The 12295-nt window shown below is 44.4% G+C and overlaps 1 protein-coding gene across 4 annotated transcripts in view; it reads left to right on the plus strand.

Moving 5' to 3' along the window:
* Positions 1-271: 271 nt before the first annotated feature.
* NFIB (nuclear factor I B) overlaps positions 272-12295 on the plus strand; it is a 248196-nt gene continuing 236172 nt past the window's right edge. For 2 of the 4 annotated variants that reach the window (XM_006261055.4, XM_019483837.2), the window contains exon 1: positions 6059-6958. In XM_006261055.4, coding sequence (XP_006261117.1) covers positions 6929-6958 — 30 coding nt within the window. In that variant the 5' untranslated portion in view covers positions 6059-6928. Of the gene's footprint in view, positions 823-6058; positions 6959-12295 lie in introns of those variants that run through there. The other 2 variants (XM_014611097.3, XM_006261056.4) reach the window with 2 other exon arrangements.

A 12295-nucleotide genomic window follows, 5' to 3' on the forward strand; every position in this document is an offset into this window, starting at 1 on the left:
CGTTCTCATTGGCTGCGGCGCGATTAATATGCAAATATCCCCCTCCCTCCCAGGCCCGGGCTCGGTTTCTCATGCAGCCGCCAGGCGGAAGCGAAGAGCCGCGCTTCCCACGGGGTCGCGGGGAGGGGCGCGCGCGCGGGGCGCGGGGAGGGGTGGTTTGGTGGGTGGTGATTAAGGGAAGCCACCGCTGCTGGGCTGGCCAATCGCTGGGAGGTGGAAGGAGGCCAAGTACGCAGCTCCGCGCTGGGATCGCCAGCTCATTCTGCAGAGCCAGACCCGAGAGGGGGGAGAGACGAGGGAGAGAGAGGGGAAGGAAAAAAAGAGGCAGCAGCATACATACATAGAGACCAGCCCAGCTCCAAAAAAAAGGGCTCAGCCTCTCCTGGACCGCGTTCAAGTCAGCCACCAAAACCTACTCTCCAGCCTTGCAACTCAAAGAGGAAGGAAGATTGGAAAGAGATTGAGAAGGAGGAGGAGGAGAAGGAGGGGGCTGCCCACTGCCTATAGACTTTAACTTTACCGCCTTTTCCCCTCCTCTGGCCAAGAATTTTCTTCCCGTTTGGTGTCTCCATTTCTATATATATATCTATATAGATATATATATATTTAAAAACCGAGCAAATAACAGTAACAATATTTTTTTTCTTAACAAAAAAAAAAGGCAGAAGGCCACTCCTGGGAATCCAAACAAAAAACAAACAAACCACACCGAGCCCTTGAGAAAAGAATAAATTTGTTACCTGAGAAATGTGAAGCCAACGGCCCTGTGTTGTGTGTTACAGATTTCAGGATCCCATTTATTTAATGCAATACAGTGCAATGGTATGTGGCATTGAAAACGATGCTTTTTTTTTTTTTCAATCTACTTGGCTTGTTGCCTCTTCTTCTTTTCTTCTTCTTCTTTTCCAAGCTGAGATTTGTCTCTGTGGTTTCAAAGTGGATGTTATACCCCCTTCCTAAATGCTGATATCACTTCTGCTTTACAGGATGAGATATAAATGGTGGATTGTTTATATTTTGCTTTTTTGGCAGCTTTTGTATATGGGTCACACTTTTATGCCAGGAATCAGTTGATGGGAGTTTGCATCCAAAAGTGCTGAACTTGGCACATTTCCTGCTTCAACTTCCCACCCCCTCCCCCCTTCTTCTCTGGCAGACAACTATCGGTTAAACGCTGGAAAGGATTAATGCAAATGCTACTTTACTTGTACCTTGTAGACAGTCCCCCCCTACCCCCTTTCTCTCTTTCTGATTGTAAAGTGTTCTGCTTTTCTCACCTTTGAGCCGCCTTGGTGTTGTTATAATGAATGCACTTTTCTCCAGCCGTGTGTACTTTTGAAGAAAAATGGCAGTGATGGTTGTTTGTGCTGGGCTAGAGGTGGCCTCTGGAAACAGGCAGGAGTCTTTCCCACTGTGTTGTAGTGTGTGATGTTCAGTTTCTCTGTCGGATTTTGTCTCGGAAAGTTTTGAGGCTTGTTTCTGTTGTTGGGGTTTTTTCACTCGGCTGTATTGCTGGGGGAGTTGTGCGTGCAGTTTAATTCATTCCTCTCTCGTGTGTGTGTGTGTGTGTGTGTGTGTGTGTGTCTGTCTGTCTGTCTGCTTTCCCCTCTTGTCCTCTCTTCGTCTGTATGTCTGGGCCACATTTTAATGCACAATATCCCATCCATTAACTTGTGGTTGAATGAGGAGTGTGTGAGGACTTGGCAGCTCTCAGGTTGAAGGGGGCGGGGAAGCCAGTTTCGACTTTGACACAAGATGCCGATGTGGCGTGATCTGAATTATTATTAGGGCTGCGAACATGGCCATCTTCTCCTCCTCCTGCTGCTGGAAAGGGCTGCCATTGAACTTGAGACGGGACAGACAAGATCTCCAAGTTTTGTTTTGTTTTTAAGTACAGTAGCTGGCAGGGAAAAGGCGCCAAAATACACAAGATTAGCTCTAACTTTCTTTGAAGTGATCTTGAGCCGTAGCCCGTGTAATTTTAACTTTGAATCACAGGAAAAAAGTTAACTTTTGAACTCTAATTTGCAGACACATTTAAATCAATCTTTTTTTTAAGGGGAAAAAAAGAATAATTTCAGAAAGTCATACAAGCCGTCAGAAGAGATACAGCTGCAAGTTGTGTGCGTGCATGTATGTGTGCAGGGAGTTTAAGATGAGTTCATGTGAATTTGGAGAGGAATGTGTTACGTTAGTAAGAGTTTCAAGACCTTTGTAAGGCTGAGAACGTGACCTTTACGCGGCCGGGGTAAAAACTGTAGAGTTAGTTGTGTAACACAAAACGTTGTGGTTTGGAGTTTTACATTTGAGGTTTTGATGTTTTCATTTTCTGGTCTGGGGAGACGGAGAATGCTCGGGTATTAAAGTCATCATCAAACCATATGTGGACAGAGGTCAGCACGCACACCCATACATACAGACATATAGAGAGCGGGTGTGTTTTTCTCTGGGTTTCTGATCATTCAGAAAAATCCTCCTAATACTAGAACACACATTTATTTAAAGAGGTAATGCAAGAGTAAATGACAAGTTTGACTGCTGTTCACATTTTTTGTAAATCCATAGAAACTATAAACTTCAGCTGCATGCAAAATAAATTACAATATCGTGAACAGATTAAAATTTCATGTCCTTGTTTCTTTTCCTATTTTCTAAAAGTGTATCAGCAAAGGTTTAGTTGGGTGTGTGATATAACACACACTTATGTGTGCGTGCATACGTGTGTATACGCAAGTGTGTGTATACACATACAGATGTGTATTTGTGTGTGTGCATCTATGTATGTATGTGTGTGTATCCACGTATATATTCTCAGTTTTCCTGTACTATCTATCTATCTATCTATCTATCTATCTATCTATCTATCTATCTATCGTACAGGAAAACAGAATTACACTACGTCATCTGTAATTGGCACTTTGCTTTGTACTTGAAAATGATGTCACAAGGAAATCCGAGGACGTTATCGTTTTAGTTCATCGTTATTAGTATCTGAGATGAGAGAGAGATTACACAGAAATATCTAAAATATAGTATGTACTACGGTGTGTATATATTTGTTACACATACACTATATATAATCGACTCTGGGTTCATGTATATGTAGATATTTGTGTACATAACCAGCGTATTTTACGAGCTTGGTTTTCGTACTGCGGATGAAGTTGAAATGATACCTGCGTATAGCTTTTCTTTTCGGGGCATCAGCGCTTTTTGCAGATTGAATTGTATGGAACTGCTGCCAAATATTGGGGGCGAGTGACTTTATTTCTTGTTTTACAAAATAAATCCTTAGTTGTTTTTTTTTTTTTAAAGAAGAAATGTCCAGTTTTCTGCAGACTGGACAGCTAGGAAATCCACACTCGGAGAAACACTGGTTATACAGTCCAGCATTAGCAGTGTCCTTCACGAGATAGAAAACGAGGTTGGTGCAAAAACAAAATCTTAGGATGGCTTTTGAGACATAGGACCCCGATTGAAAATCCTGTACCCCAGAGTAGCGCCTCGATGCTCTAGCAGGCCTTTCTTTCTGTTTCTAACTTTTGCGATGCGCTGGAAACATGACCGAGTGCAGAATGTGTGCGCGCAAAGTTTGTTCCGAGCTGCCTGTGCGGGGAGAGAGGATCAGTGCATTTGTTCCCAACCGAACCAACCTCTGCCTCGTCCGCGAAAAACTGCGGTGGAGGGAAGCACAGGTTTGTTCGTCCCTTGGTTTGGGGTTTTTGGGGGTTTGTGTTTTTTTTGTATTTTTTAAAAAGGCTTCCCCAGGTCCAGCTGCCTAGTCTCAGACTTTGATTTGAAAACAGTCTCGCTCGGTGAGTTTGAGAGCAGATGCGCAGCTAGACGGAATGGGACGCTGGCTTGTATTTGTATTTTGAGGAGGTGTTTTTTGTTGTGTGTGGTGTTGTTTTTTATACATAAGAGCGTGCGGATGCGTTGGTATTTGGGCGGGGACATGATGAACAGCACGGTTTGCTCCAGCTCCACTTCGTCCCCACGGGACGCGAACTAACTCCTAGTGGGCACAAGTTGCGGATACCGCTGAGGGGGGCCGGGGGACCAGCTCGGGACCTCGGGCGGGACTCTTGTGCGGAGCCCCGGGCAGGGCCAGCAGCAGGCGAGGGAGAGATGGGCACTTGGCCCCGGCAGGGATTTCCCCTGGCCTGGAGCAGTCGCGGGCATCCCGGCCCTGGTCCCTGGGCAGAGGTGCGGACCGAGCCTGGCTCTAGCTGCTCCCCAGCCCCGGGCTCGGCTCACCCCCTCCCCACGTCTATTCCTGGAAAGGCCTGGGGCAGGGCCGGGCCGGGCAGGGCGCCTGAGGACAGAGGGGAGGCTCCCTGGCTCCCACGGGCTCGGCCCGCCCTTCCCGCCTTTTGCCTCGTGGGCGCAGGCACGTGGGGGGCAGGGACACGCTCACCCGGCGCCCCAGCCCCTCGCCCTGCTCCCGGCGCCGCGCCCCGGGCGTCTGTGTGGAGGGGCCTTGTCCCTCGTCTTACTGCTACCGCTGGGGGCTTGGGGGCTGGTGCCGGTGCCAATGGCATTGCTCCGCGCCCGCTGCACGGGCCGCCCAGGCTGGCATGTTGGAGGGGCGGGGGGAGGGAAATCTCCCTGTGACATTACTTGTCTTGGACGACCCCTTCCCCTCCTCGCCCCTCCCCGTCCCCGTCCCCGTCCCCTCTGGCAAGTAAATTTATGGCCCTTGCAGCTGGCCGGCTTGGCAGGCTCCCCTCATTAAGAGCCCTGTGTACGAGCGGGCTGTGTTTGAGCATTTCCCTAATGAGGACAGGACGGGGTTAAAAAGTGACCATTTCATGGTTGACTTGAACCTGCCTCCTCTCCTCTCGCCCTCCTCCCTGCGCCGCGCTGCCACATGCCCGGCGCGGGGACCGCCTGGCTCCTGCCCCGTTGGCCCGGGCGGGCAGCTCCCGAGGGGAAGGGCCGAGTGTCCTTCGGGACTTTTGGAGCCCCCCAGGGGCATGCCGGGGGCACGTGCAAGGGACACCCGGGGTGGGGGGGCAGCGGCTTTCCTCTGCCTCTGCGGGTGCCGCAGCCCCGAGCCATCGCAACGTGCTGAGGCGGAGGAGACGCCGGGGGGAGGGGGGGCAGTAAAGCCCAGCGCAGGTTTCCCCCGCTCTGTTTGCAGGGAGAAGGGGCTGCAAGTGCCCCAGCCCAGTCCTCCTGGCGGGCTTCATGAGTGGGGATTTGCCCCCCGCCATGCCCAGCCGGGTGTACGCCGTGCCGGCCGGGCTGGCTGCGCGCAGAGCTGCGGACCCCGCGGTCCCAGCCGCTCGCAGCTGGCGGAGGGGATTTTCCACTGGGCACTTCCCAGGGCCAGGAAAGCAGCGGGCTGAGGACGTGCTGCCGCTCCCGCTCTCAGCACTGTGACCCCCAGCCTCACTGCTGCCACCTTCCCTCCCAGCAGCAATGGAGCCTGCTTGGAAAAAACGTGCTGGTTTCTTCTCCGGCAAAAGATGATGATTAATCAGGAGGGAGGGATTGGGGAGGGGAGAGAAGTGGGGTCTGCTGGAACAGGAATGTGCAGGAGTGTGAGCGCCGGTTGTGTGATTAAATAATAATAATGTAATAAGAAGTAAAACTACAATAAAAAACCAGGGGCCTCATTTGGGAAAGAGCCCGAGCGGGTGGATCCGAGCGGGGTGTGTAGGTATGTGTGTGTAGGGAGGCTGTGTGTGGGGGGGTGTAGGTAGGGGGTGTGAGTGCAAGGGTGTGTGTGTGTAGGGTGGTGTGTGCATGTGTAAGGAGGTGTGTAGGGTGAGGGGGGTGTGCGTGTGTAAGGTGTGTAGGGTGAGGGGTGTGCGGAGGGTGTGTAGTGTGAGGGGTGGGTGTGTACGTATGTAAAGAGGTTGTGTAGGGTAGTGTGTGCATGTGTAAGGAGGTTTGTAGGGTGGGGGTGTGTGTGTGCATGTGTAAGGGGTGTGCGCGTGTAAGGTGTGTAGGGTGAGGGTGGGTGTGCGCGCGTGTAAGAAGGTGTGTAGGGTGAGTGGGCGTGTGCGTGTGTAAGGTGTGTAGGCTGAGCGGTTGCCGGGCTCGGGGGGAGGTGGCAAGCGGCAGCTGGGCGGCGAGGCGCGGAGCGGGCTGTCCCCGCTGCCGTCCCCCGCGCGGGCCGGGCTGTGATTGCAGCGGTCGCTTGGACGCTCCCTCCTCCCCGCCTGCCCCCGCGCCGCGCCGCGCCGCGCCGGGAAGGGGGAGGGCGCCGCGAGGCAGCGCGAGGAGCGAGAGGCACCAGGCTGCAGCCAGAGCAGATCCGGAGATTGCGCGCTGCGAAGCTATTTTTTTCCCCCTCCCTTGGTGGTGGGCGAGGGGGGTGGAAGTCTTCGCCCCGGCTCCTGCACACATGCTCTCTTCTTCGAAAAGTTTCTCCTCCGATCACTCCGGGATTGTTCCTGCTCTGCTGCGGGCGCTAACCTTGAACTTTGTGAGCTTGGTGACAGCGCTCTGCTAACCCGGCACCAGCTTCTTTTGCAAAACAAAAAACCCAAACCAAACCAAACCCAAACAACAACATCCAAATCCTCCCGCCCTCCCCCCTTAAAAACAAATCAACAACAACAACAAAAAAACAACACCCTCTTCAGCTGAAAAGCAACCGCCACCATCACCATCATCATCAGCAGCAGCCGCAGCAACCAAAGGCAAAGACTCCTGCGCCGCCGACAACAAGAGGGTTAAAAGTGTAGACTGGATTTCACCCCGGGAAATCTAGCGCACGGAGTGAACTTGAATCTTTGGCTATTTAAGGAGGACTGGGGGTTTGTTGCGAAGTTGCGGTGATCCAGGGCGAGAGCCCAGTCCCGATTGATTTCATCTTCCTTGAGTCTCAGATGACTGTAAAATGAATAGATGAAATTATTCCCTTTTGAGGCTTTTCTTAGGGGCTCTCCGGGAAGTTTGCTCTCAAAGAGAAGTCATGATGTATTCTCCCATCTGTCTCACTCAGGTATAGATGCGTTTCGTTTTTTTGTGTGTGTTTTTTTTTAATATATATTTAATTTTATTCTGCTTTTTTATTTTTTAAGGTGTGGGTTGCTTATGAGTCATGGGAACAGCCGTAACGGGTCAGAGCACAGTTTTGTCAGGATGCAAACTCCTCTTGCAGAAGAGAAGAGCAGAGAATAAACTGTATCAGGCCATTGTTTTGGGGAGATCCCTGCCATGCACCCCCCGGAGATACACACTGCTAATGGTTATTGCATTAAAAACCAAAAAAGCCAAAGGTTAATAAAACAGAAATGAATATAATTTCTCTAAAAGAAAAAGAAACCCGGGTTGGAAAAAGTATTGATCAGGCTGCAAACCACTGATCTGCTGTCTTCTGAACTCTCCGGGCTGTTCAGGCAGTGCCTGATAAAAAGGATTTGAGAGGGGAAGTGTTATTTAAATAACAACCAAACAAACCCCAAACAAACCTGGCGTAGCAGAAGATTGTCTTGTGCTCTTATTAAAATACAAAGCGTGCCAGCATTTTCAGGTGGATCTAACTTACCTAGGTATTTTCTCATTGGGGTGTATGGGGCGACAGGGGGGTTTTCTCGCTTGATGTCGGGGTATCTGATTTTGCACATCAGTAATGCAACAGGGAAAGCCAAACGCGGGCGCTTGTTCAAATTGCATTTGGAGTTTTCTAGGTTGTTGGTGCCGACTGACTCTGCACCCTCTGAGCAAAGATAGTGCACGCTGCAAGCAAAGCTATCCATTTGGGGAGAGTTTGGGCAAACCGTGGGGTATTATTGTAGGGGAGTGTTTCATATGGGGAGTCAATTTAGCAAAATCCGTGGTTTTATGAAACTCTTCGCAGCACTATGTGTTGCAGGCAACAGAATATGGCTCTTATTCTTTTGAAACTATTTTATTGTTAAACATCAGTATAGAAACAACGCATCAGAAGTTATTTAAGTGCCCGTAGAGTGTAGCTGATATGACCACGGAAAGAAGAAACCAGCATCTTGGTGCCAGACCAATCCCAAATAGTAAATTATAACTCTAAAACTACGGGATAGTTTTCAGCAGCTTTTTTTTTTTAAAGTCTGTCTTACGAGGATGTGATGTAAACTGATTAAACTGATAACTGCTTGCCTCCACATTGGTGTTTAAGAAAGGAAAAATGTGAGAAAGTAATTCTAGTGTTAGACTATTTATTATAAATCTAATATTTAGGTGCTGATATTTGCGCAGTGGACTAATAAGTATGATTCCAATTATTTGAGACTTAAAAACCATTGTGATTCAAAGGGACTGTAGCATTCATAAATTGTGAATGAAGATGAAAACAATGATAAGGCTTATTCAGTGATTGGATGCAGTCCTGTAGCTTTTTGGCTGACACATTTTTTTATTGTTTATATTTTGTTTGGCATCTAAGTGTGATTGACTTAGCTATGGATATTTTCAGCAAGTAAAAGTCAACATCAGTGGAGCAAATCTGGAAAAATAGTGTCACTGAGTTATTTGAAGTTTTAAAAAAGATAATATAATCATTACATGTAAATTGCACTAGCATAATAGATAACCACATATGTTTACAGGTATGCGCATAAGAATTACTTTTAGCGGAATCCCGAATTAGTAGATTTTTTTCCTCTATGAGCTGCCCTTTTTGTAAATGGATAGCTAATGAGAACTCTGGACATGAACTTTTATCTAAAAGTTTTTAATTATATTAAAAAATGGGGAAATTCTAACTCCCAACAATAATAAAGCAGATCAGGGCTTTCACTGTTAAAAGATCCAGTGACTTTTTTTGTGCCTTTTGCTTTTCTGACTTTTTCCTAAGAAGATGCAATAAAGCCCATCATTTTTTCCCCAAATCTCTATTAAAATGCTGATATTGGTGTCTTTGTAAATGTTTAATTTATTACACATGCAAACATAAATAAAGCAGTATCTTGCTTTAATGTATTACCTACATAAAGATGATAATAATTTCCCATCATGTACAATGTTGTTTTTATATAGGCACATTCACTACTAGACATCCATATTTCTGGAGTACAAATGTAGTGGTTTTGATTTTTCTTTGATTTTGAATATCCGTCATCTGCTTGGAATGATGAAGGACCTTTCTTACCAATTTTTCTTTCCCCTAAATTAAAGATTAAGTTTACATAATACATGAGGACTTGCAGTTTGTCATCTTTTCATTTTTAAAGTGGCATATCACTGAGTCTTATATTAAGTTGATATTATAAAAAAAGCCTGCCAAAATTAGTATCTATTGCACTTACCATACTTATAAAACTTCAGGTGTAGTCTGGATGCAGTAGTATCTGTGTATTTTGATACCATTTATAAGCGCAGATCAAAATAGAGTATTTGGTTGGATAAAATTTTTCACAAAAGTAGTTGTTCAATTTGTGCAGGAGTAGCATTGTAGCACCTTTTGAGAGTGGGTCTGAAATCTAGAAGCAGGGTTTTTAAGCCAATACTGAACAATGTCATCAGTTAAATGAAACTTTGGCATGAATAAAAAAGGAAGAAGAATACATATTTATCAAATACAACTTTATTTTTTCATGTTGGAATGAATATAAATTCCATTTATCTCTTGCTGAGGCATAAGATGTCGTTCCTGCACCCTTTCAGATACTCAGCTCTTGTGATATTTTTACACTGGTTTATTTTTATATTGCAGTAGTCCAGGAAACAAAATTTCTTACAACTGTCTTTCCTCTACAGAATATATTGTGTAGCAATAGGCAAACAAAATCCAACTGGTAAAGATGAGAATTCAGGTTTTCTAGGTATAATTACCATTTTTTGCCTTATTTCTTTCCTTATTGTTTCATAGCCCTATAATTTAAACTCAGGTGGTTTGATTGACACAAAGTTTGGACAGAGGAGGGGAAGGGAAGGAGAAAGCAAATATATTTCTCTTGTAAGTATTTTGCAAAGAAAGCTGGCGTATCTGTCATTATTATATTGCCATTAGACTACAGGTATTTTTTTCATTTATTTGCAAGTTTTATACATATTTAAAAAATCCCTCCCATTTTATTTGAAATTTTCAGTGCACATTGGTTCTCCCGAGCCATTCATTATGACATTTGAAAACCTTACCTTCATAAATCATTTTTTTGCGAGCGTAGTTATGACTCGCATGGGTATGTGCCACATAAAAATCATTTTTTCAATATTGGCTCTACCAATATTAGGGAAAAATCAAATTTAGTAGATGGCTTTTTAGAAGGTTTAGTGGAGAACGTGTATGATTAATAGCAAATCTCCATTTAGGATCATTTTTATGGGGCACTTCTTGTCAAGTAATGTTTCATTTGAAAGGAATCCAGACATACAATGAATCTCTCAAAGGTATTTGATAATACTGCTTTGCAGTAGGACATAATTCACTGATTTTTTTGCATCACTTTTTTTTCTTTAACATATTTTTTATAGCTTCAGCACTGAATGATATTGTAAAACAAAAGTCTGAACTTAAAAAGTAAAGTTTTTCGTTTTAGATATTCACTGAATAAATCAAAGCTGAAAGCTGAAAACCTGAAATTTAAACATTATAGAATGAGCTATTGATTTTTAATGCCGTTAGCTTTCATGTTAGTATTACAGACAGAATCTAGGAGTAAGGTCAAACCAAAAAAGCTCATGACATCCTTATGACTAAATAAGATAGATCAATAAAATTGCTTTGAATATTGTAGCATATTTTCATCTATGAAATCAGCAGCCTCTTTTAAATGTAGAGGAAAATATTTAATTTGGGATAAAAGGTCTTCCTGGCCTCCTCTCCTCCCCCACCTCTCAGCTCTAAGGGTTCCTAAATCTGTGGTGAATCTGTTTTCTTCAACTTGAAATGAATTGGAAGTGTTTAATGCAGCACACTCCTTGCTGCATGTTGTCCAATGAACATTTTATTCAAATGCTTCCATTAAGATCACTTTCAGAGGAGAAAAAATAAACTTTCTGCAGTCGTTGTAAGGAGAGGAAAAAGCATGGCATCAGAAGTGTATGGAAGATACGGAAGTCTTATCATGGGCTGTGGTTGCTCGGAGCACTATTGCCTTCCCACACAAAGAACAGATTGTGGTTTAATTCTTTACATGGCCTAGTTTTATGTGCCAGTATAGTATCAGAATTGTTCAAATCTCTGTTGGAGCTGCTGATCAGTTTAATTATTGCCTTTGTGGCCCTTTGTTATGCATTGTACTGTAATGCAATAATTTGTGTCCTGTCCTGTTGTTCAGTTTTGTTTGTATTTTCCGCCATTCTGCTAATGTAACATTGAAACTTTTTTGTTGTTGCTTTTAGTTTTTGTTTTCAATTTGTTTTGAAGATTGGTGGCGTACACCTATTGCATTTTTACATCTGTTTTAACATGTAGGATCTTTTGAAATTCCTCTTAAATTTGAAGTTTTAGTATGAAAATCTTGGTCTGAAGACCAGTAGGCTGCCATGAAAATAGACTGAACTCCATATAATTATGAAGCCATTAGTTACACTTTCAACTTTTTTTGTCCTAATGGAGTTAATCAGTGTACTGATTAAATTTAAATCATTCCATGTCTATCAGTGTAACTAAAACACTAGTTTATAAATTGTATTCTTGAATATCATTACATAAAGGAGGTTAAATTGTAGTTTGATTGTACTTAGTCACTCAAGATGACGAATAATCACTGCACAGTGTTAAAAAAGACCCCAGAACACATGCGCACTCATATACAAAGACCCCCTCCGAAGCCAATTGGACCCCTCCAAACCAAAACCGTAACATTTGATAAGTCACTCTTGCTTTTTTTGTTAATGGAATAATTACGCTCCTATTCTTTCAGAGAGATACTTTTAGGAAAGGTTCCGTTTAGACAGATGTGAACAGGTATGTTGTACGTTACTTAAAACAGACAAAATGAATGAATTTAATTGCTATAGAGTAGATTCTTAAATAACATTTAATTATTACCCTATTTAAAGAGTATAGACTACAAGCAGGCAGAAGATACGAACCTGCAGTTATGGCTGTATGATAGGATAGGATGTTTTAAAACTAAATAAACTGCATGGATTTCACAAAAGCAGTGTTTGACCAGTGGTAAACTCTTAATGTCACCCTGCCACAGCATGCAGAAACACAAAGAATGCAAAGTTTGTGCCAAGTTGCCATTTTTCATTGTATACCTCAGATTGATTTTTAAGGGGTTTAGAATAATTGCCACACTCATGTGATCAGTTAACAAATTAACCAACTCTGTGGGGCTTCAAATCCCACAGTGGAGCTGTCGGAAGAACATTAATGTAATTTTTGTTCTCAACTTCATAAACTTTT

This window comes from Alligator mississippiensis, chromosome 3 (assembly GCF_030867095.1).
Source record: "Alligator mississippiensis isolate rAllMis1 chromosome 3, rAllMis1, whole genome shotgun sequence".
Taxonomy (NCBI): Eukaryota; Metazoa; Chordata; order Crocodylia; family Alligatoridae; genus Alligator; species Alligator mississippiensis.